Source organism: Pleurodeles waltl, chromosome 7 (assembly GCF_031143425.1).
Source record: "Pleurodeles waltl isolate 20211129_DDA chromosome 7, aPleWal1.hap1.20221129, whole genome shotgun sequence".
Taxonomy (NCBI): domain Eukaryota; kingdom Metazoa; phylum Chordata; class Amphibia; order Caudata; family Salamandridae; genus Pleurodeles; species Pleurodeles waltl.
The window spans coordinates 78434498-78456992 of record NC_090446.1 but is presented as its reverse complement, the minus strand read 5'-3'; the positions used below and the strand labels follow the sequence as shown (position 1 = coordinate 78456992).

Here is a 22495-nt window from a genome sequence, read left to right as displayed (position 1 = left end):
ACCCTCCTTACATCTAGAGGACTTTGTAGGTGTCACTCAAAGGTATTCTTTATCCCACCCTGGTTGGATATCCCTGATCTGTTCCACATTTCTGCCCACCTCCGGACCCCACAGTTCTGGTCATTGGCCCATGGTCTACTTCTCCTGCTCTTTCCATTTCTCCCCCTGCACTTCTCCCTCTGGTTCCCATCCCAGCATCTTGAGGTATTTGCAATGAGTGAATTCAACATGCCCAATTCACCTGACACACATACAGTTCATAGCTGCCAAGTCTCCCAGGCCCAGACATAGTGTGCTGCTCCCGTCCAGGTTGTTCTTCTTTGAATTCTGGGACTTGTAATCCTGTTGTAGAATGTAATAAACAATAATAGCACAAGTCCCAGTATTCAAAGAAAACTCATGGCCTGGAGCAGCACATCACACATGGACATAGGAAACCTGACAGGGCTGACATTTCAGTGAATTGGCAGTGTATAAAGGCACAATCTTTTGAAACACAGTGAATGTTCTGTACCTTGTAACGGAGTAGAGGAGGGAAGTGACAGTGTTCCACCAGAGATCAGGCTAGCTATATTTATTCACAACGTCAAAAAAAGGGTGAAACAACTGCTGTTCAGTAAACACATTGGGAACATGGCCCAAACATGCTGCAAGTCACAGTGAAACGGAATACCCTCCAGCGTAAACCCACCCAATCCTATTTACTGTATAATGTGACAAGGCCAGTCACTAAAGAAAAGGTGCATATTTGTAAAATGTATGTAACAATTTCTGTTAGACACAATAAGAGATGTGAATAACTTCATTCTTGTTGTCTCTTTGATGTTCCTCAGAACATCTTGGTAAGAAAACATCTGAGTTATTCACTGTTAACCATCTATAATTATATATGTAACAAATCACAGAAGATGTAATGATCAATTAAATACAATGAATCCCCTCCCAAGTAACTACTCTTGCACAGGTGCATATATCTAAAGCTCTCTTAAGTCTTAAGGACAGAGTTCGGGCTATATAAATCCCTATATATATGAATAATATCCACATCTACAGAGGCTGAGCGAATCCAAGTTTGTGGCATTTAGTGTGAATTAACTAAAGGGGCTCCAAAGATGTGGGTGAAATTTGGGAGTTCCTTTTCATGAAACTGAAGAAGCCTAAAGAACCCACTCTGCAGGCCTTGTTCAGGTGCCTTTGAATGTTAAACCTCTTCGGAGACATTCACTTACTCTCTGTAGGTAGATGATGACGGAGCTGTGGGATAGTTCTACTTGTTGCACAAAATCCCTTGACATGAGCTATGGATGGTAAAAACAAGGAAAACGATCAGACATTTCTATGTTGGCCTTTGGCTCAAAGGAAAAGTTCAGTTTTATATCTCTATATCTATCTATCTATCTATAGTTCCATTTCAAGCATTGACTGGTACTATTGAGAATAGTAACAACACACATTATTAAAGTACTAAAAGGTAATTCCGTTTCTGGCGTGTGCCAACACATATTATCAAAATGCATTGCATGTCCCTGAATTGTGCCCTGCTGAGCAGAGAATACTTTTACTGAACTCTGGGCATCTCTTACCTCTTGCTTCACAGTTTCCGGGGGGTAGAAACCAGATGGCATTTGAATCTCAATCAAGACCATATTTGTTTCATGTCGGGAGCCACTGTAGGTGTCAAGAACAGTCTAGTCAGAAACACAGGGATGGACTAGATAACCAGAGCAGCCCTGGCAAAAATGGTCAAACCATCCCTACTCCGTTCATCTCCTTGCGCAATCTCTCTATTTCCATCCATCCATTCTCTCTTTCATCTTCTCTCTCTTGTCTCCCTCTCTGATCGCCTCTTCTCTAGCATCCCCTCCTCCCTCTCTCCCTCACTCTCCTAAAGCCCCCACTGTGCCTGCTGCAAGTACCCGCTAAATCAATTTTCTCATCACTACTTACTCAATGAGGTGTCTAACCTCTTCCCAAGCACCATGTGATGTACCTGCAACCAAACAAAAATGTAAAACAAAAATACCTTCAATCCCTCTCCCATGCTCCTTCTACTAACATGGCAATAAACAGGGCTGGAACCCACCACACTTCCTGTTCTTTTGTCTACACTTCAGACATGAAGAGCTTTGGAGCGTGTGAAAATATGAAGGTACGTTCTGGGAGGCTGGGCCTCTTTCAGTCTGCGTTCCTAGCATCCCCTTGACTTCTGGTGAGTAAGGCATGGTGCAGGGCACTTTGTCAGGAGTCTGAGGATTGATCTTGTTTGGGTTTTTTGTCTTGTTAAATTTATATATGTTTTGTTCCCCTTTAGCCTTTGGTACTTAATTAGGGACCAGGTTTCTGGCCAAATGTGATGATTTCTTTCCATTAAGATCAAGAGATAATAATTTTGCCTTCTTTTTTTTCAGCACCTTCTAGCCCGGAAGATGGGGCTTTGCACATGTTGGCTATTTTAAGGGCTGTGGAAGTGTATTTGCCCAGGTTGTGCTAACTTACAAATGAATTGAAAGTTCATATGTAAATGTTGGTGTTTTTTATTGTGGGCAAAAAACCTCTCAGAATTTCAGCAGATGGATTGATTTCTATTGATTTTGCTTTACAGGATGTAACTCCGCCAGGTACAGTACAGGGGCAACCCATCGGAGGGATCACTGACTCCTGGGCTTCTGTTATGGAAATATCAAAGCTGCTCTGTGGGCTACACCACCTACTTTTGTCTCTTAACATAAACTGCATGTGGTGTGGGAAATGTGGAATCCATATGTTTTGGGTCAAGTGTATTGCCAGCTGTGATATCCTGAGTATTTGTATCTCCTGACTTTATGTACTAAAAACCTTTGTCTTGCAACAACTGGGAGTTGTTTATTGTGTCTCGGGGAATCAGGTTGTACTTGTTTACCTCTGGTATATCCTCATAGAGAAAGTAGTGGTACAAGAAGATAGGTTGGGGAGGTAATGACTCAATAAATTACTGAGAATCTTCACTACTCCGAATACCCTTTTTCTTGTACCCATACTTACGACTCACACTCCTGGTCCCCATAGACAACCTGGATTCCCTTACATTGCTTGGGGATCTAAAGGACGTGTGGTGAATTTCATCCCTCTTTATTGCCATGTTAGTGTCAGGCAAAATAAGATGATAGTCTGGAATATGCACTCCACTAATCAATTTTTAAACAAAATTAAACACCACTGTGCTATCTTGGTGTATCCTCTGTCCCGTGAACACAGTATCTATACTAACAAAAAGCTGATAGCACAAACATGCTGTTTAATCATTGTAATTTTCTGCTGTTGGGTGATACTACAGTATTCCTGAATGATAAAGGAACATGATGACGAATACATATACATACAACTTAATTTACGGATGTTGGACTTTGTTCCTTATGCAGGGTTATCCCCAATCGTTTTGCCTCCTGTCTCTTATTTTTTCTGACCTGTTTTTGTTGGCTTTTGAACTCTGAGCACTTTACCACTGCTAACCAGTGCTAAAGAGCAGATGCTCTCTGTGTAAATTGTATTGTTGATTGGTTTATCCATGATTGGTATATTTGATTTTCCCAGTAAGTCCCTGGTACAGTGCACTAGGGGTGCCCAGGGCCTGTAAATCAAATGCTACTAGTGGGCCTGCAGCACTGGTTGTGCCACCCACATTAGTAGTCCTGTAAGCATAGCTCAGACCTACCACTGGAGTGTCTGTGTGTGCAGTTTTAAACTGTCAATTCGACTTGGTAAGTGTCCCCTCCTGCCAGGACTAAACCTTCCCTTTTCTTACATGTAAGACACCACTAAGGTAGGCCCTAGGTAGCCCCCTGGGCAGGGTGCAGTGTATGTTTAAGGTAGGACATTTACTAATGTGTTTTATATGTCCTAACAGTGAAATACTGCCAAATTCGGTTTCCACTGTTGCAAGGCCTATCCCTCCCATAGGTTAACAAGGGGGCTGCCTTTAAATATGATTAAAGCATAGATTCCCTTTCGGAGCGGATAGACATGTGGAGTTTGGGGTCTCTGAACTCGCAATTTCAAAATACATCTTTTAGTAAAGTTGGTTTTAAGATTGTGTGTTTAAAAATGCCACTTTTAGAAAGTGGGCATTTTCTTGCTTAAACCTTTCTGTGACTCTGCCTGTTTGTGGATTCCCTGTCTGGGTCAGTTTGACAGTTGGGCTGTTTGCACCTCTCTCTAGACAGTGACACAAAGGGAGCTGGGGTGTAGCCTGCATATCCTGATGAGCCATCTGTGCTAGGAGGGAGGGGAGGAGTGGTCACTCACATCTGAAAGGGCTGTGCCTGCCCTCACACAATGCAGTCTCCAACCCCCTGGCGTGTGTCTGGGGCCTGGCCTGGGCAAGGCAGGATTTCACAAACAAGAGAGACTTCCCTAAGAAGAGCACCCAAAACCACAGACTTTAGATCACTTCTGGAAATCAAGAGGAACCTCTGCCTGGAAAAGTGCTGAAGAGCTAAGGAGAAGTGCTGCCCTGCCTGTGACTGTGCTTTTTGGAGCTATCCTGCAGTTGAATGGGGACAAAGACTGGACTTTGTTGCACATTCATGCTTGTGAAGAAATCTCCAAGAGCTTGCCTCCTGTTGTTGAAGTCTCAGGGCCATCAAAGACTTCCCCTGCCAGCACCTGGACTCTCTGCTGAGACTCCTGCCCTGCCAAGTGCTGCCCTATCCAGTTCCTGGGGCCTTGACAGGTGAAGCTGGTATACCAAGGTTGGAAATCCACGCACAGACCGCCGTGCGGGGAAATTGTCGATGCAACCTCCTGAGTGTGGCTGTTAAACGACGCGCCGCCGGCTCCGTGGCTGAAATAGACACTCCGCTTGCTGCGCAGCTGGAAGATTGACGCATGTGGTTGGACAAACGACATGCAACACTGCTGACAGAGGCTGACAGGTCACAACCCACACTGCACGGCGGCCGGATTTTCAACACAAACCTTGCTGGGCGTGGAAAAATGATGCATCGCCTGTTCAGCCACGAGTGCTGCCCGGATCGATGCATTGCTCCCCTGCGGGGAGGAAAAACGACGCACCCCGGACTGACCAGAGAAGGAGAAACAACGCACGATCTCGCTTCCGGGTGAGAAATCGATGCACTGCTTAACTTTTTCAACGCACACTTGCCCGTGCATGTTATTTTGACGCTACCCAAGTACTTTTCAACGCTAACAGTGTTTTACTGTTTACAAAAGGATTTCAGACTCTTTTTGCTTTTTAATTAATAACTTGATTTGTGTATGTTGGATTTTTGTCGTTTCCGTCTTGTTTTGTTTAGATAAATGTGTTCTATTTTTCTAAACCTGTGTTGTGTCATTTTGAAGTGTTTCCATTGATTACTGTGTGTGTTGGTACAAATACTTTACACTTAGTAATCTGAAGTTAAGCCTGCCTGCTCGTGCCAAGCTACCAAGGGGTTGAGCGGGGGTTAGCTGAGGTTGATTCTCCTTTACCCTTACTAGAGTGAAGGTCCTTGCTTGGACATGGGGCAACCTGACTGCCAACCAAAGACCCAATTTCTAACAACAGATGTTTTTGAATTTTCCAATAAACGAATGTTTTGAAGAAAAGTAGAAAAAATAGTGAAACAGAAGTTTGTGTGGAATTGCTTTAGAAGATGTTGCTTATGGGAGAGTTGAAATACAGTGCATTCTGGGACTGAGATGCATGTTTGTGCTATGAGCTTCTTGTTGGTATGTTAGTAAAAGAATCATGGAGGGAAGGAGTGTATTTTTGTTTAATATTTTTGATTGTCTCTGGTTAGGTCATATGGTGCCTGGGTAGAGGTTAGGCACCTCATGGAGTAAGTATTGGAACAAGAAATAAGGGTATATGGCGTAATGAAGATTACTAGTAAGTAATGGAAACATTAACCGTGGGGAGCTGGGGAAAGTGACAGAGGCACAAGGAGCAGCCATGGGCTTTCAAAACCAGCATCCAAGGTCTGCAGACACTGGGGAAATTCCAGGTGGACTAAAATGCTTGTCTGGCCCTAAGATACAAACCTTAACACTTTCCAAGCCCCTCAACCCTGCTCTGATCCAAGCCCCTGAACCCCCACAAATATCAGACTTATCAGTTTTGAAGAACCAGATTAGGTGCCTGTTCTTTTTTCATATCTGAGGTTAAAGTTTTGGAATTCTCTTTCATCTGACTTAAGACTTACTGTCTCACAAAATCTTTTTTACAAATGACTGACAACTTGTTTCTGAAAGTAAAACACAACATAATCCCATTGTGTCCAAGATTCCTATTTTGGTGTTAGTCTCGGTATAGTAGGAATAGAGTGCAAGAAGGTGGTGGTGGCCTCTGAGAGTGATTGGTGTTGAGCATGTGATTAGGATTAAACATGTTGTCAGAGATGTCATCTGCCTGCATCCTCCTCTGCCTCAGTAACACAGGAGGCGGGGACATTGACTTGATTCAAAAGGTGTAAGTCAAGAGAAGAGAAAGATTCTTTTTGGGTAGAAAAGCTGGTGAAAATCCATGTGTATCCAGAAAGAGATTTGTACTTAGCACTGCCAACCACAGTCCTCTTGTGAGACGAATGATCCCTAAATGGCATATGGTGAATGGAAGACATTGTCAAGCTCAGGTAGGGGCTATGTCTATGTGGATTGCTGTACTTGTGCGGTGTCTGAGATCTACCAGTAACAGTATCAAGTTAACCTGGAGTAACAGAGTGAGACCTCCACCCTCCTCAGCATACTACTGAATGCTGTTACACCATTATACCCACCTCCTCAGGAAATGAATTGCATGCTTTTTTGGAGGTGAACTTCAAGCCAACAGAGGCACTCATCAGTTCATCACCTTATTTATTGCATCTGTCAGAAGAAGCATGCCAGATACACTTGTTTATGATGCAAGCACCTACCTTACATGTACAGCGATGAAGAGATTGACCACATCACAATGAATTGGACAGATTAGGAAGGAGTCTATGCTGAGATTAAAAGATGAACTGTGGATTGGGGTCAGGATGTTATAGACCAGCATCATCTGTGAGCAGAGAAGAAAGGACAGGCATCAGGGAAGCAGGGATGGAAGGTGTGCTCTGTGTTTGGTATACACTGACTGACACAACAGTTACTGTAACATGACAATAATTAACTGACCTGCAACTGATACCAAGCGAACACATACATACCTAATTCGATACACAATCAATCCACACACACCAACATTGCACATACTCAAAACGACACACACATAACCCAGAGATGCACAAACACACACAGACATACACACACACAGATATGCATTTATATTTACAAACACTCCTCCCAAGCATCTTCCACACAAACACATGCACACCTGGATATGCAGACAAATGTGCAAACACAAGGACAAAGAAAGACATGAAGACATACACAATCATAGCTTAGAGACCCTAAACTCAAATGCAGACAAGTATGCAGGGACCCACAGTCACAAACTCAAACACATATGCATAGTCTTTCCACTATCTTATATTTTGCAATTTTTCCACAGATTTCACAACTTTAAATAACTATGGTGGCTTTTCTGAAAGATCAACAATGAATTAATTTGAATTGAGGTCTTCTACGGGTAGCATTAGGTCTTCATGCATGGATGTGTTATCTCTTTTGCTCATTTTGTGGGAGGATTAGAGATGGTTTTATTTCACAATAGCACACACACACACACACACACACACACTCACACATACACACACCAACACACATGCACACAAATACACTGCTCTATGAGAAGTTGAAGAAAAAGTTGTCTAGTTTGGGACCTTTCATAGTTCCAAATGCTTGACTCAATAAAGAATACCAATCAATGAAAATCCTCAGTAGGAAATGTTAAAATAGTAAGGTCTTCATTAAACGCTGCACAAATGAACAGCGCGTACACCTGATTGTTGTATTCAGCAAAGAGAATATGAGATGGAAAGGGTATGAGGCCCACTCCTTTTAATGAGTGAGATGTTCAAAGCTCAAAAAAGTGAAAGATAACAAAAGTAGATTCATGAAAAGGGATGATGGGAGTCAACATGTGAATCCATGAACAATACTGACACTGAAGAAGAGAAAAGTTACTTGCCTGTAACTATAGTTCTCGGCATTGCTATCCTTCATAGATTCACACGCTGAACATTCCTCGTTGTCAGGTTGGGAATGCTCCAGATGTCTAAAAGGTATGTACCAGCTGCACTCACCAACCCTGAATAAAGCTATATCAATCACTCAGTGATTTCCCTAATCACCCATAGGGTCTCAAGGCCCTGTTTGAGGGTGTGCTGCTCAGTCAAAGAGCCAGGTCTTGAGGTACTTTCTGAACTGCTTCAGATATGTGGTCTGCCTGAGTTTGAGAAGTAGCGTGTTCCATGTCCGGGCTGCGAGGTACAAGAAGGATCTTCCTCCTGCTGTGCTTTTCTGGATCTTGGAAATGGCTGCGAGGGTGAGCTGGGAAGAATGGATTTGTCTGTTGGGTGAGTAGAAGGTGAAGCTGTGGTTAATGTGTGCCGGTCCCATGTTGTGTAGCACTTCGTAGCTATGGATCAGGAGTTTGTATGTGATGCGCTTGTTGACTGGGAGCCAGTGTAGGTCTCTGAGGTGAGAGGAGATGTGGCTGTGTCGGGGGATGTCCAGGATGAGGCCGGCTGCTGCATTCTGGATTCTTTGCAGTCTTGATTGTAGTTTCTTGGTGATGCCGGCATAGAGTGTGTTGCTGAAGTCCAGTTTGCTAGTGACAAGTGTGTAGGTGACTGTCTTCCTAGTGTCAGAGGGCATCCACTTGAAGATCATTCGAAGGAGTCGGAGGGTGTGGAAGCATGACAAAGAGACAGGGTTGGCTTGGCGGGTCATGGATAGAGAGGAGTCCAGGATGATGCCCAGATTGTGTGTGTGGTCCGTGGGAGCAGGGGTGTTTCCCAGTGCGTGGGCCACCAGGAGTCGTTCAAGATGGAAGGGGTGGAGCGGATTACGGGAATCTCCATCTTATCATAGTTGAATTTGAGGCAGCTGGCTTCCATCCAGGTGGTGACTGCTCTCATCTCATTGTGGAAATTTCTCTTGACCTTTACAGGGTCATCAGACCCTGACTAGAGATTATATTTAGTCCACTAACCTGATTAGGTGGCCCAAGCTCACATCAATGATGAGGATAACAGGGAGCCCTACCAGTCCCCTCAGGCTCCAAGTACCAGTGTTTCATAGCCCGTCAGGGTATGGAAGTAAGCCTCATAATAAGCATGGAGGAAGTTGGGTTGCTTGTGAATCTATGAAAAATGTCAGCATTGGAAAATTATAGTTACAGGTTGGTATTTTTACTCCAACATTGGATGAGTCTTAAATTCACATGCTTGAATACAGATTAGTAAAGCAGTTTGGAAATTTTAGTGGATGGTAGGACCGAGGCTTAGGTGAAGTAGACAGATTCCACAGTATGGTCTATTCGACTTACATCTCCGCCTTAGAAGGCACATCTAGAGAAAATAGAGTTTTGAGAAAAATTAGGTAGAAAGTCAAGACGCTGCTATTCAAACGTCTTTGTTGAGCACATCAAGGAAACAGAGCTGTTGTATGTGCCACTTCCCTGGAGTCAGCTCCGATACTGCATGGTAATTGACATCCTCTTTGTGCATACGCAGTAGGAACACATTACACAATTCCTCCAGAGACGCCTTCCTTTTTCAAAGCTCTTCTCTTGTTGCACTGGCCAAAGGCCGCAAAACTCTAGTTTGATTTTTAGGAATCCAAGGACTATTTTGCAAGCAAAGCCAGTTTGGGAAAGAAGACAGACAACCTTGACCATTCAAATGCATGGTTGGTAATCCCTTAGTTATGAATCTAGGGTTAGGCCGGGGGAATCACCTTATATTTTTAGGAAATGCAGATAAGACTTTTAAATTGGAAATACCTGCATCTCACTCGCTTTTCTTGCAATCATCAGCAAAAAAACTGAGTTTTTAGGATAAATGTTCAGTTGTAGACTAGTGTATGCTCAAATGTGTATTTTAGCAACGGATCTAAAACAGTCTTTTTTTCCAAACCGGCACTGACCTATCAATTTTTGGGACTGTCTGAAACAGACCTTTTATACTGGTCGCTATTAACCTAGATGAGTGCAAGGATGGTGTATCTGGCCTTCAAAACCTACGTAAAAGTAGCAGCAGGTACATGTACATTGTTGGAGCATATCCAAGACCTGACTTAGATAGGAAAGGGAGGAATTGATGGGGTGATTGATAGTGGTTTCAGATTGTTAGATCGTACACAACCACAGACTCAAGCTCATTTCCAAGGGCGTGTTTTCAGTTTGGAGGTAGCCTAGTTGCCTTCAAGATCTTCCAACATCATCAGGAATTCCAAAGTGACTTCCGACTCGTAAAGTTACGAAAGCAGAGCTTCTTTGCATTGAGGTGCCCTGTGCAGAGATTCCACCTCGAGTGCGGAGATTCTGCGCAGTCGTAACTTTACGAGTCGCAAGTCCCTTTTGTGAATCGGGTCCTCTATGTCGTGAGCAGCCAGGCTGCCAGATGCAGTGATCTTCAAGATAATGGGTAGCAATGCTGTCTGGGCCATGCTGGGACTATTAACATCATCAATTATGGTTCAATCTTCACCTTGCACAGTAGTCTGTGAATTGCTGTCATTGGAGGCAATGCATACAGGAGCTTCCTAAACAAATTTATAGAAAATGCTTCCTCTTGGTAACCTTAGCATTTCTACATGCTCATGAGTTTAAAGATCCCATTACATAGCATATACTGGAGGGAATGTGATTAGCTGTAGACAGTAGATAAAAATAATATCTTTTTATAACCCCCACAGGTCTAACTGGAAGCACGAGTGATTTAATTGGACTGTTATTGCTTTTGACATGGTGGCATTTCATTGCAAAAAAGTAAAAACAACTTTCACTTCAGCCCAATAGGCAAAGACAGGCATAGAGAGCAGGCCAATGAACCACAAACAACAGAGAAATGGCAGGGAAACACAGCGATCATGAAAACAATTGCAGAACCGACTTTTATGAAGTACATGTTATAATTAAAGTATTGTTTGGCCATTTTTGAGTGGGTTTTGCTGTAGGTTCTCTTTCGAATGAGCAAAGCTCTGGACGATTCTCCCTTCACTCCAAGGGGCAGATTTATGAAAAGTGGTGCTGTATCTAGTGCAGCACCACTTTTCTTGCACCCCTTAGCGACCCCCTCATGCCACCATGTGTGTGCCGTATTTAAAATACGGCGCACCATGGCAGTAGTTAGGGGACTAGCGTCATAAGTTTGGACGCGAGTAGCACTTTGCAGGATTAGCATAAAAAATGTTGACACTAATCCTGCAAAGCACCCAGAGGCCCATTGAAAATTATGGGAGCCTCCCTTTAACACCTGCTCCGGGCAGGTGTTAAAAGTGCAGATGAAATGATGTAAAGAAATCTCCTAGATTTCTTTACTCCGTTTTTATGCCCCCACCAAAAGCTCTGGAACGCCCCTCTTGCATACATTATGTCTGGCGTGGCATTATGTGGTACAAGGGGTTACAAAGTGGTGCAATGCAAGCATTGCGCCACTTTATAAATATGGCACAGCGTTTTTGGCCTTCCAAAGCCACATTTGCGTACAAAAGATGACGCTGATGTGGCACTGGAATGGCACTAGGCCGTCTTAAATCTGGACCCAAAAGCATTATAAATTCTGACCCATGACAACCTCTCAAGAGAGTGGAGCTCCAAGGATCCCGGGTAAGATAATGAGTTTGATAGGCTGTACATAGTAACACGTTGTAAAAGTGCATTCTGTTGTTACTGTTATAACATTTGCCACCGGAGAGTTCTCTTATGCAGGCTACTAACAATTCATGGAAATCAATCTTTAAAAGGTGCAGTGCTGGAAAATGGACCATTTTGTAGGTCAGAGCCCGGTCCATCCATTAACTGTGAACAGGAGCTATTGGGGTACAAAGGAAGGAAGCTGGCTCAACGGTTTAGCATTTGCTCCTTCAAGCATCATTCCACGAGGCTAGTGAATGTGAACCGTTGTTGAGAATCCTCGTTGCATCCTCTTTTGCAAACTTAAATCCTCCGGCAGACAAGCAGGAACTGAAACCCTTGAGTGAGATAGGAGGTAGCACTTATGAACGCTGAGAGCAGCAGTTCCCTCCCAGAGGTCCATTGATTTTAGGTGACCCTACCTGAACCATCTCATAAGAATAGTCTACCTCTGGCCACTCTTAACATTAAACAGAACTAAGGGGCATATTTACAAGTCCTGTGGTGCAGGGCCGCGCAGCAAGTGACCCTGCTGCGCTACCCTGTGCCAATGGAAAGGGGCAGAACTGCACTGGATCTATATTTCTGTCCTCTCCTCCTGCACTGGCACACAATGGGCTGCCTAGCGCCTATGCACCAAGATGCAAGGATGTCTGCATCGCAGATAGGATTGTTTTTATGCAGGAAGGGACACCTTCCTGCACAAAACAAATCAATGGAGGCTTTGCCTCTTTCTATGTGTGCTGCAGAATGCTCTATTACTTAACGGTAATCTTCATCTTCATTACTCCTGGTCCTGTTGTCCTCGTCCCGTTCATCACTAAGTGGAGATTACTATCTCCACGACAGAAAAAAAGAACATGAGGAATGCTGGGATATCCCCTCCCCAGTCCCTCCCTCTGGTAGTACATAAGCTGTACTCACCCAGCATTCCTCCTGCAGTACCAAGCCCCCAGCAGACCCCAAAACGAAGGGAGGGCCAACCAAGAGAGCACCGAAAAGAGAACAGCGGTAGCCCCCAAAGACACACCGGAACTGAACCAAAAGGCAGACGACCAAAACCCTACACAGGAACAGCCAGAACGCAGGGAAGCCCCAAACACAGCAGCGCCTGCCAGAAAACGACCAGGCGGAGATCCGTCGTGGGAGCAGAACGAATGGAAGGGAAAGCCGCAAAGGCCACCCACAGACAACCCAAGGGGACTGAAAAAAAAAACCCTACTACCGGGGGAAATCATGAACAAACAAATACCACCCTGAGCACGTCCCAGACACAAGGGCAGGAAAAGGGCAACAAGGCCACCTGGGAAAAGAAGCCCAACAGACATCAGGGCCGGGGGGACCAACAGGTTCACCACCCCCCAGGAACCCCTGCAGATAAAGGGCAGAAAAGAGAGAGACCAAGAAACAAACAGCCCCTGAATGGCCAAAAAGAAACACCGCCACCCAGGAGACCGAGCGCACCACCATGGCCGCACCACCCAAAGAAACCCTCCAAAAAGGGACAATACCTGCCCGAAAACACGAGCAGGGCGACAAAAGGTAACCAAGAGAAGGCCCAGAAAGCCCCACAAGACAAAAGCCGTAAGGTAACCTCCCCAGACAAGGAACAGGCAACCACAGTGAGAAACAAGGTCGGGCTGGAAACCAGGAAAATCCACCACAACAGAAAAATCAGAACAGGCATCACAAGATGCCGAAAACAGGTGGAGAGAAAAGAAGAACCCCAATGGGGAAGGAGAAACGAGCCACCAGCTGAAAAAACAAAGTCAGCAGGAGGAACAGGACACTGACCAACAAGACCCCAAGCCAAAGCCCCAAAAGTAGGCCCCAAAAACTGTGTGGAGAACCACAGGACAGCCGGCTGCAACCAAAAGCGGTGCAAAAACAGGGACCACAGACACCCCGCCCAGGAGCCACACATAGCAAGGAGCCAATAGACCAGGCAAGAAGGAGCACCACCAGCAGGACCAACACACCAGACAAGAAATGAAGCAGAGACTGATACCCGGACACTCAAAAGAGCATCCGACCACACCACCCCAGCTGGAAAAGTGTCCCAGCAAACAGGGAAGGACATGTGCAAGAGTCCCCATCCTGAGAAGAAACAGGGTCGACCAGTCAGAACAACACAGAATGGCCAACCCACCAGAAGAAAAGAGCAGAACATCCAACCCCAAACCAAGGCGGGAACAAACCTAGAGGAGGGGAATACAGAGAAATAAATAACCCCACACGGAAGGGGCAGTAAATGGCCCATGGATGAAGGGCAAAGAGCAAAGCGCACCCCAGACGCGTCAGAAGACAACTGGACCCCCACAAACAAAAAGACCAGAGTCAAGTGAGGGAACCAACCAGGATAACCATCCACTGCACCAGCCCCAACAGAGGGGCAGGACCCAGTCCCGGGTGCGGGAATAAACAGAAAACAGGACACAACCCCAGGGCACACAACAATCACCGCCAGGGAGCAGCCCTAACCAGGAGAAGGGAACGGAAAAAGAAAAAAAGGGGAAGCAACATCCCCAAAAGAACCAGAATGCCCAAAGAGAGACCTGAGAAAAAAAAAAAAACATCCAGCAAAAGAGGGCGGGACAGGGATGAGCAGGAGACAGGAGGGATCTAAAAAAATGCCAAGGGTCATAAACAGACCAAGGCAAGCATCAGTGGGGATCCAAGGCCGCACCCACCAGGCACGACCAACCCAACCCGCCAAGCGCAGACTGCACCATGCGCCGCACAGGAGATCCAACTGAAGGGTCCCGGAAGTAACTCAGGCACCAGCAGAAAGCACAAAAAAGAAGGCGGAGATAGAGAGACCTGCCTTAACCCCCCAGAAGAAAAAAAACAGACCCGAATGGGCGAGCAACAGGAGCCAAGGGCACCAAGCAACAGGGAACCACCCAAGCCATAGGGGAAAAACCAGGCAAAAACCAACAAAACTGGAGGCATCAGAAACAGGCAGCGGCTTACGGGCAGCAACGGAAAGGCAGAGGCATGCGAAGCACAAGAGGGGAAAAAATGCAGAACAGAACCCACACACCACGAGAGAGGGCCTGAGAATGCAATCATCCGGAGAAACAACTGGCAATAGGAAACAGGAAAGAGAGACAGCTCCAGAACAACCAGAGGGAAAGCAGGGGAACAGAGAGAGACCCCTGGATCCCTGTCTCACCCCAATGGCCAAGGAAATGTACAAGAAGGAGCAGGCAAGGGACGCAGCCCAGCCTGCTGAGATGATGCCACACAAGGGACCTGGTGGCCGGCAGCCTCAGAGGACACGGGGATCCTGACACTGGAGGCCACAACGCCGAACAACATGCAGGTCCAACCCGACTGCAATGTGCATCTGGAAACAGCGCAAATGCAGGGACAAAAATGAAATGAAATGCGGGCTATAGTATATATGCTCTGGGCCTGTCCACGCTTGCAGTCCTACTGCGATGAGATAATGTGTCGCCTAACGCATTGCATAGACAGAGTCATCCATAACACATGGGAGGTGCACCACTCCGACCGCTACGGCGGTAACAGCCACCGGGCTGGAGTTATCCATCTCCAGCCCGGCGGCCGCCATTGTGTCACCTGCAGGATTATGACCCCGCCTACTGCCATGGTTTTCATGGCATTCGTAATTCCACGAAAACCACGGCGGTGGGCCGAATCAGTGACAGGGAGTTCCTTCCCTGTCACTGATAGGGGTCTCCCCCCCTACCTCTCCTGATTCCCCCCTAACCCTTCCTACCGCTCCAAGCGCCCCACCCCCTATATCTACGCCCCCCTTCACACACGCACACACACTCTTTCAAACATACATACACACATGCATACATCCAATCACACACACACATCCGCACACACTTCCAAACATACACGCAGACACGCATTCACATTTCACAACATAAACGCACTCACACGTCCGTACATGCACACACGCATTCAACACTCAAAACATACCCACGTTCACGCACACACATACATTCACACACACCCCCCACACACACAACACCCCCCACCCTCTTCCCCTGTCGGAGACCCGACAAAAAAAAGATACAGTGCATTTCTGTCCTCTCCCCCTGTACTGCCATGCGCCAATGCAGACACTCTTGCACTATGGTGCATGGGTGCCTGCGCTGTGAGGATGATTTTTTTTTGTGCTTCCTGCACAAAAACAATCAATGGTGGTGATTTCCTCCTTCTATGTATGCTGCAGAATGCAGCACACATAAAAAGAGGAACAAATGGGGAGAAAAAATATATTCCCCCCTTTGCGTTACTCTTACGTCACCTCTGGGAGTCTTAGGCTTTTGGCGCATTCCCAGGTTTACAAAACTTTGTAAATCTGGGAATATATCAAAATGCACGGGTGTTGCGTGTTCCCATCCTGATCCAGTTAAGATGTGGACAGAATCCTGGCCTTTGTGGCCAGGAAGTCAGCTGGTAAAAGCATTGCTACCAAAGTCCAGCTACCACCAGCAATCAGAGGAAGTGTGAAACTTTCAAGAAGGCATGGTGGGGTAATCTCTGCTACTTGTATTGACCCAAATTGTACATAAATAGAAGGGGACTTGTGTAAGAGAGATCTGCCATTACTTCTGTCTGCATGTCGAAAATAAATTAAAGTTCACGTGATATAGAATGTTTCATTGTCCCACTTCAGGCAGAAATGAAAACTGAGGCACAGCACACAACTAAGCTGACTGGACTGGGGTCATCCAACCCTCTGTTATGCGATGCATCCAGCGTAGAACACTCTACACTAGCGCTACTTTAGGTTTCGGGTAATAAAAATATCAGCTGATAATGCAAGCTTAGAAGATAGGCTCTCTTATGCATCCACAAGGCAACATCCACAAGGTAGAATAAACAAGCATTGGGAAAGCCAGAAGGTCAGACCTTTTGCATACCTACAGTACCCAAAGTCATTATTAGATGTCCATCTCAACTGTGTGATGTTTTTCATTAGGCTGCAGTCCTTCAAGACTAATAAATGTCACCTTGAGCCAGAAGCCCACGCTTAAAGTCTTTCACAAAGCTGCAGTACCCCAAATTGCTACTAGATGCCACTCTTGAATCAGATCCAACTGCTTGAAGTCTTCACCGAAGTCTCTCGTAAATCAGATGCAAGTGCTTCACATGGGGCCAGAAGTACGACCACTTTTAGAATCCACAAACGGTGATTCGGCCAGTTTGCAACCGCTAAAACAGCCTCTGGCATGTACAAATCCTATTTTGCGAGTCAGTAACCTATTACCAACTTGCATAAAAGGGTTTGGGAGTCGCTATTAGGAAGGGGCGTGCATCCTTTCTAATAGCGAGTTGCAAGGGTATGTATGATTGTGTTGCGACCAGAATGCGGTCGCAAAGCAAACGCAGTTTACTGCCTTCTTCAAGTAGGTAGTAAGCCAGTGGCAAACGGGAAGGAGGTCCCCATGGGGCCCCTTCCCCTTTGTGATTGGTAGCGAAAAAAACATTTAAGAGCAGGCAGTGGTCTCACAGACCACTGCCTACCCTTACAAAATGAAACAGAAACTTTAAATTTTTCTTTTTGAAACACATCCCATTCACTCATTCACTAATTGTGCGCAGGTTGAGAGTGTGGTGCTACATCGTGAAGATGTCATGGATTTACGGAGGTAACCCATGGCTAGAACTGGGACGCAATAATGGCAAACCTCCACACAGTTTTCCTGACATATCTACGTCACATGACTCACAGCCATCTCTTGCAGTTACAGCTTGAAGGGGGCACTAGGCTATATAACTCCTCGCACACCAGTACTACGCTCTGATACACAATGGAATTTCCTGCATTATGCTTGGTGTGCTTCCTGCTGTGAAAACGGGTGCATTAAAAAAACAAATTGCTTTATTTAAAAGTAAACACAGACATGGTTGTCTGCTGTCCAATATCCCTGTGTTTCTGCCGATTCCCAATGGGTTGAAAATTGTGACCTGCCTCATGAATCTTGATGAGGCAGGCCAATTGTAAGCCCCTTTGGGAATCTCTAAATGTGTCTGTGATACATTAGTACATTTCCTTTTATGACTTGCAAATTGCAAGCCACAAATATTCTCAATTTGTGAGTTGTAAAAGGAAATGGTCGTACATCTGGCCCATGATCTTTGCAAAGCTGAGGAGGTGGGCTTCACAATATCAATTTACATATGCAGTTTATCTAGTGAATTGTGCTTGTTTTCTAAAGGGTGAATATGCCAAAGCTGGCTTATAATGAAATCACACACAAACATATGCATGCATAAATATGTATAAGTATATGTGTGTGTGTGCGTGCATGCGTGTTTTACTTTGGATTTTTCTTGAGGGTGGCACAGGTTGTCCAAACCTGCAGTACCTCAAGAGGTCATCAGAGATTCCTCCCCAGTCAGATAGGAAATCCTCAAAAATGTTTCACAGAGCTGCAGTGCCTCAAGTTGTTACTAGATACTCCTCTCAAATTATATGCAAAAGCGTGGAAATTCTTGCACCAGTCTCAAGTGGCTGTCAAATGTCCCTCTTCAATAGATGCAAGATCTACAAATGACGCTTACAAAGCTGAGTGGGTGTGGCTTCAACATATAAGTTTGCATACACACTCTTGTTACTCTAATGATTTGTGCTTGTTTTTCCACAGGAAAATATGCCAGAACTGCTTTATGATAAATAATAAATGTCACAGGTTTCAATATATTTCTTGATTTGTATTGAAGTGACAACACCTTACTATACATAGGTACAAGGCCTGACAAATACAAGATGGAGGGCTTTTTTTCAAGTGAATGTGTTCTAGCAAAATGTTGTCTCTCGTAGTGTAAGCATCCTATGGTTGAAGTGGGCTGGCTCACTCTTTTATACTGTGTGCTGTCTTTCAGCTGCTCAGTTGATGAAGAGGGTTGACGAAAAGCCTCCCGATATGCAGGTATTTTGATTATGATTTTATTGGAAAGCCTGAGGCTGTGAAACACCTAAACGTGTCTTTAGGCCAGACTTAAAAAAAAAATCACATTCCTCACCAGCAGATCCCAGCTCCGGTTTCCAGACAATTTCTGGTTGGAAATGCGGGCTCTGCCAGGTGTTTTGGAATGCACTCTGAACTGTCTACCTGACAGCATCTTTGGGGACCAGAAGGGCTGACATCAATGTGAATTGTAGGCATTTGCTGCAGAGCCAGAGGTCTTGCAACGAGGTGCGTTCTGCCTGGATGAAGGGAACACCAACTCCAGGCCCCATTTAGAGTGTGGTGGAATGAAAGCTCCACAGCAGATCCCTGGTGCTCCTGCCTTCTCACAGTTCCTCGGATTTATTTAGAGTTGGGAAAGAGTCAGGTGTAAACGGTCTGAGTCCTTCTAGGGTCTGCGGATGCTAACCTTTCACATGGCAGCCCAGAGTCCACGTGTGTCTCAATGAGTCTCTATGAAGTTAGATACTGGAGGCAAAGGGAACTCACTGCCTGCCCATTACTGCCTCCCTCGCGAACCCCAAAAAGAGACATCTACTGTTGCTCCCTGCAGTGCCATCCCAAGGAAGGAGATCGCTGAATTTGTAAGAGATGACAAAAAGAGTTCATGTGCAGAGGTCTCCAGTACAAAGTGTGGAACCTCAATACTGTATGAAGCCTCTTCCCCATTGGTCTTCCCCAGACATCACTTACCTGCACAAACGCACATCCGTGCCCCACAGCTGACACCGTGTAGTTCCCTGGGATCTCGATCAGGGGCGCTTGCTGTACCCCTAAAGGTTTTGCATCATTCACGGCAAACGTTCGAAAGAAGTTGTTCGGCCCTGAGAAATTCACGGTCACATCAGGTTTGTCTCGGTGAACCGGGGCAGCGTACTTGGCCATGGCTTGGAGTGCCACAACTGTGTCCTGCAGCCAAGGGAAATTTACAACAGCTCTGACAGTTTTCAGACCAGAGAGGAGAATCCACACACTGCTCATGTGATTTGCTCAACAACCAAGTCAGTTCTTTCACATTCCACCTTCCCCGCAAGTTCAGCCCCACATTACACAGTATTTGATCCATTTCAAGACTAATGTCTGATGCAAGCTTTTATCTTTACCCAAAACCCTGAAAAATTATATATTTGTCTAAATTCTTCCACTGCCTCTATCACACCTACACTAGTGTTTGAGACACTCCCACTACTGCTTTTATAGACAGTTGCTCTAGTGCAACTGTCTATAAAATTGCAATTCACAATCAACCTCACAGCATGATTGCAAGTTGTGATCTCTGCAGACCTGCTTGAGACACAAATGAGTGCACACAAGGGTCTAGTTACTTCTTTTCAAAGCATGTGCAACCACCAGGCAGACACTCAATGCATACCCCGGCATCACTTTCATGTCAGTGATGACCTGCCCACTCACAAACACACTGGCTACCATGTATCCATAGTCTCCTCACCAAGACAGTGCTGTCCTGCAAACATGCCCCCTATTCCTCAGAGAGGTAGCAGGCGGATGATACCTGTGTGGAGGAAAAGCCCCCGTAGACGTTCTGCTGCCTGGAGAGCCAGCTCACGATGGCCACCGCTTTCTGGATGTCAATCTGTGACCGGTACACTATGGAGAGGTACCCCAGCAAGACGTAGGCTGTGGTCTCAACATCTGCTGACACGGAGTGGGTCCCGTCATCATCAGAGTAGCCTCTGGAGGTGTTTATCCAGTGTATCTCTCCACCTATGTCACAAAGCAAGAAGCCAGACATCTGCTTTCATTTTCCACATATCACTCTCTTCAGAACAACTACCATTGTACCAGCCGCTAAGCATATCACTGCCACACCAACTTGCATTGTATATGGGTGAATAAAAGAGACCTTTGGAATAATGAGAATGATACCATCAGGTTTGTTGGCAAGTTCACTCGCCCTTCCTGCACATCCCCTCTCCACTAGGGTGCGGACTCAATGGTCAATCTTCGCAGCTCCATCAGTTATCTCAAGAGAGTGAATGAAATTCAAGGTATCCTCCTTGCCTAACACATCTTGGTAAATGGTCATCCAGTGTACAATAGTAAAAACGTAGGTGTTTACCCAGTCCCAGATCTCCAACAATCACCAGCAACCGGCGTTGTTTGATGTCAGCAAGGGTTTTGAGATCTGTGTGACATTGTTCACGGGATGGACCCTTTAAAAGATGCACCTCAGTCCCATTCCCGGTTCAATGACCCTCCTTCTGTTGACTTTAGGAGGATGCAAAGTACAGGCTGTTGTGTGGGAAACTGATCAGCTGTCTTCCAAGTGCTGCATTACCATGCTGCACCCTTGAGTACAGTTGCTTATAAAGTTAGTGTGATGCTTGGACATTGCCTTTCTACATGCCTTTTTTGCCGCCTATTTAAAATATCTGCTCCAGTAACAAAATGCCGTTTCAATAAAAGTACTGAATCACATTTCATGAGTTAGGTCACTATAATGGATGCTTATTTAGCTATGTAAACTTTACAGTCAATGTTCATTAATTAGCAGTCATGCTGATGTGCAAACCTCCATTTTGGATTGGGAAGATGTCATCAATTTTGTGATTCAGGCTGTCAGTGTAAATTCCAAACCAGATTGGAAACTGAGAGCAGGAAGCTAAGTGCTGAGTGGGTTGTATCGAAGATATGGTACCCTAAGGCTGGTTTTATTCTGTGTGAGGCTTTGGGTTAAACTCTGTTCATTTCAACAGGTTTTAAAGGACTTAGGGGGCCATTACAACCCTGGCGTTACAGGACCACCAGGGCTGAAATGACAGAAGCACCGGCAACAGGCTGGCGATGCTGCCCTGGTCATTACGACCACGGCGGAAGCACCGCGGTCGCACCGCTGGGGCCGGCAGTTTGCCGCCATAATGGCCCCGGCGGTAGTAATCCGCCAGGGCAGCGCTGCTAGCAGCGCTGCCCAGGGGATTACGAGTCCCCCTATCGCCAGCCTTTTCCTGGCGGTTTGAACCGCCAGGAAAAGGCTGGCGGTACGGGGAGTCCCGGGGCCCCTGGGGCCCACAGGCATGGGCAGTGCAGGGGCCCGCTGACAGGGCCCCATGCGGCTTTTCACTGTCTGCTCTGCACGGCCACAACACTGCTCTGTTTCCGCCCGCCGGCCCAGCGGGGATGTCATAATGGGCACCGCGGGAGTGCGGCCGCATTGCCGCCCGCCAATTTTATAATGACCGCCATGGTATTCTTTGAAATGTCACTGCAGCTTCTGTGGATTGCCCATATATGCAACACTCTGATCGAGAATGTGCTTAACAGCCTGCGATCCGATCCGATCCATATTTTATCAGGAACTCCTCACAAGCCTTAGTAAAATTCAAATATTGCGGAAAGGACATGATTGCCAATTACATATGGGAGAAAGTACCCATAAAACTGCAGGACACCAAAGTGCTCTGTGACCATATATAGCGGCCTTGTTTCTTTATCAGGTCAACCTCTGAGTTGAGGTGCAATATCCGTTTAACATACAAAAGAAGGTATTTCCTTTTACTACATAATCACAACACCATCCTTCCCACAAACCGCTTAAATACATGGCATCTTGCTCCTTCATATGAAAGATATAGCATGTCTGAGACATGATAAGAATCAGTAGTGCAAAATTCAACACATCAACAGCAGTTATAAACTATTAGTCCTGGCATCCTTGGCGTCCTTGGAGTGGTCTTCCCTAGATTTTTGCCCATACTTCCCAGGTTGTTGCTGTGTGCTGGACTCTGTTTTTGTTACTCTGGGCACTTTACCACTGTTG

At 45.7% G+C, this 22495-nt stretch overlaps 1 protein-coding gene across 1 annotated transcript in view; it reads right to left on the bottom strand.

The window, feature by feature from the left end:
* LOC138246827 (alpha-2-macroglobulin-like protein 1) overlaps positions 1-22495 on the bottom strand; it is a 262402-nt gene that overhangs the window by 61995 nt on the left and 177912 nt on the right. Inside the window, exons 29-33 of the mRNA XM_069201584.1 lie at positions 20231-20442; positions 19411-19626; positions 6891-7015; positions 1584-1668; positions 1230-1298 (exon numbers count right to left, since the gene is read on the bottom strand). Coding sequence (XP_069057685.1) covers positions 1230-1298; positions 1584-1668; positions 6891-7015; positions 19411-19626; positions 20231-20442 — 707 coding nt within the window. The remainder of the gene's footprint in view (positions 1-1229; positions 1299-1583; positions 1669-6890; positions 7016-19410; positions 19627-20230; positions 20443-22495) is intronic.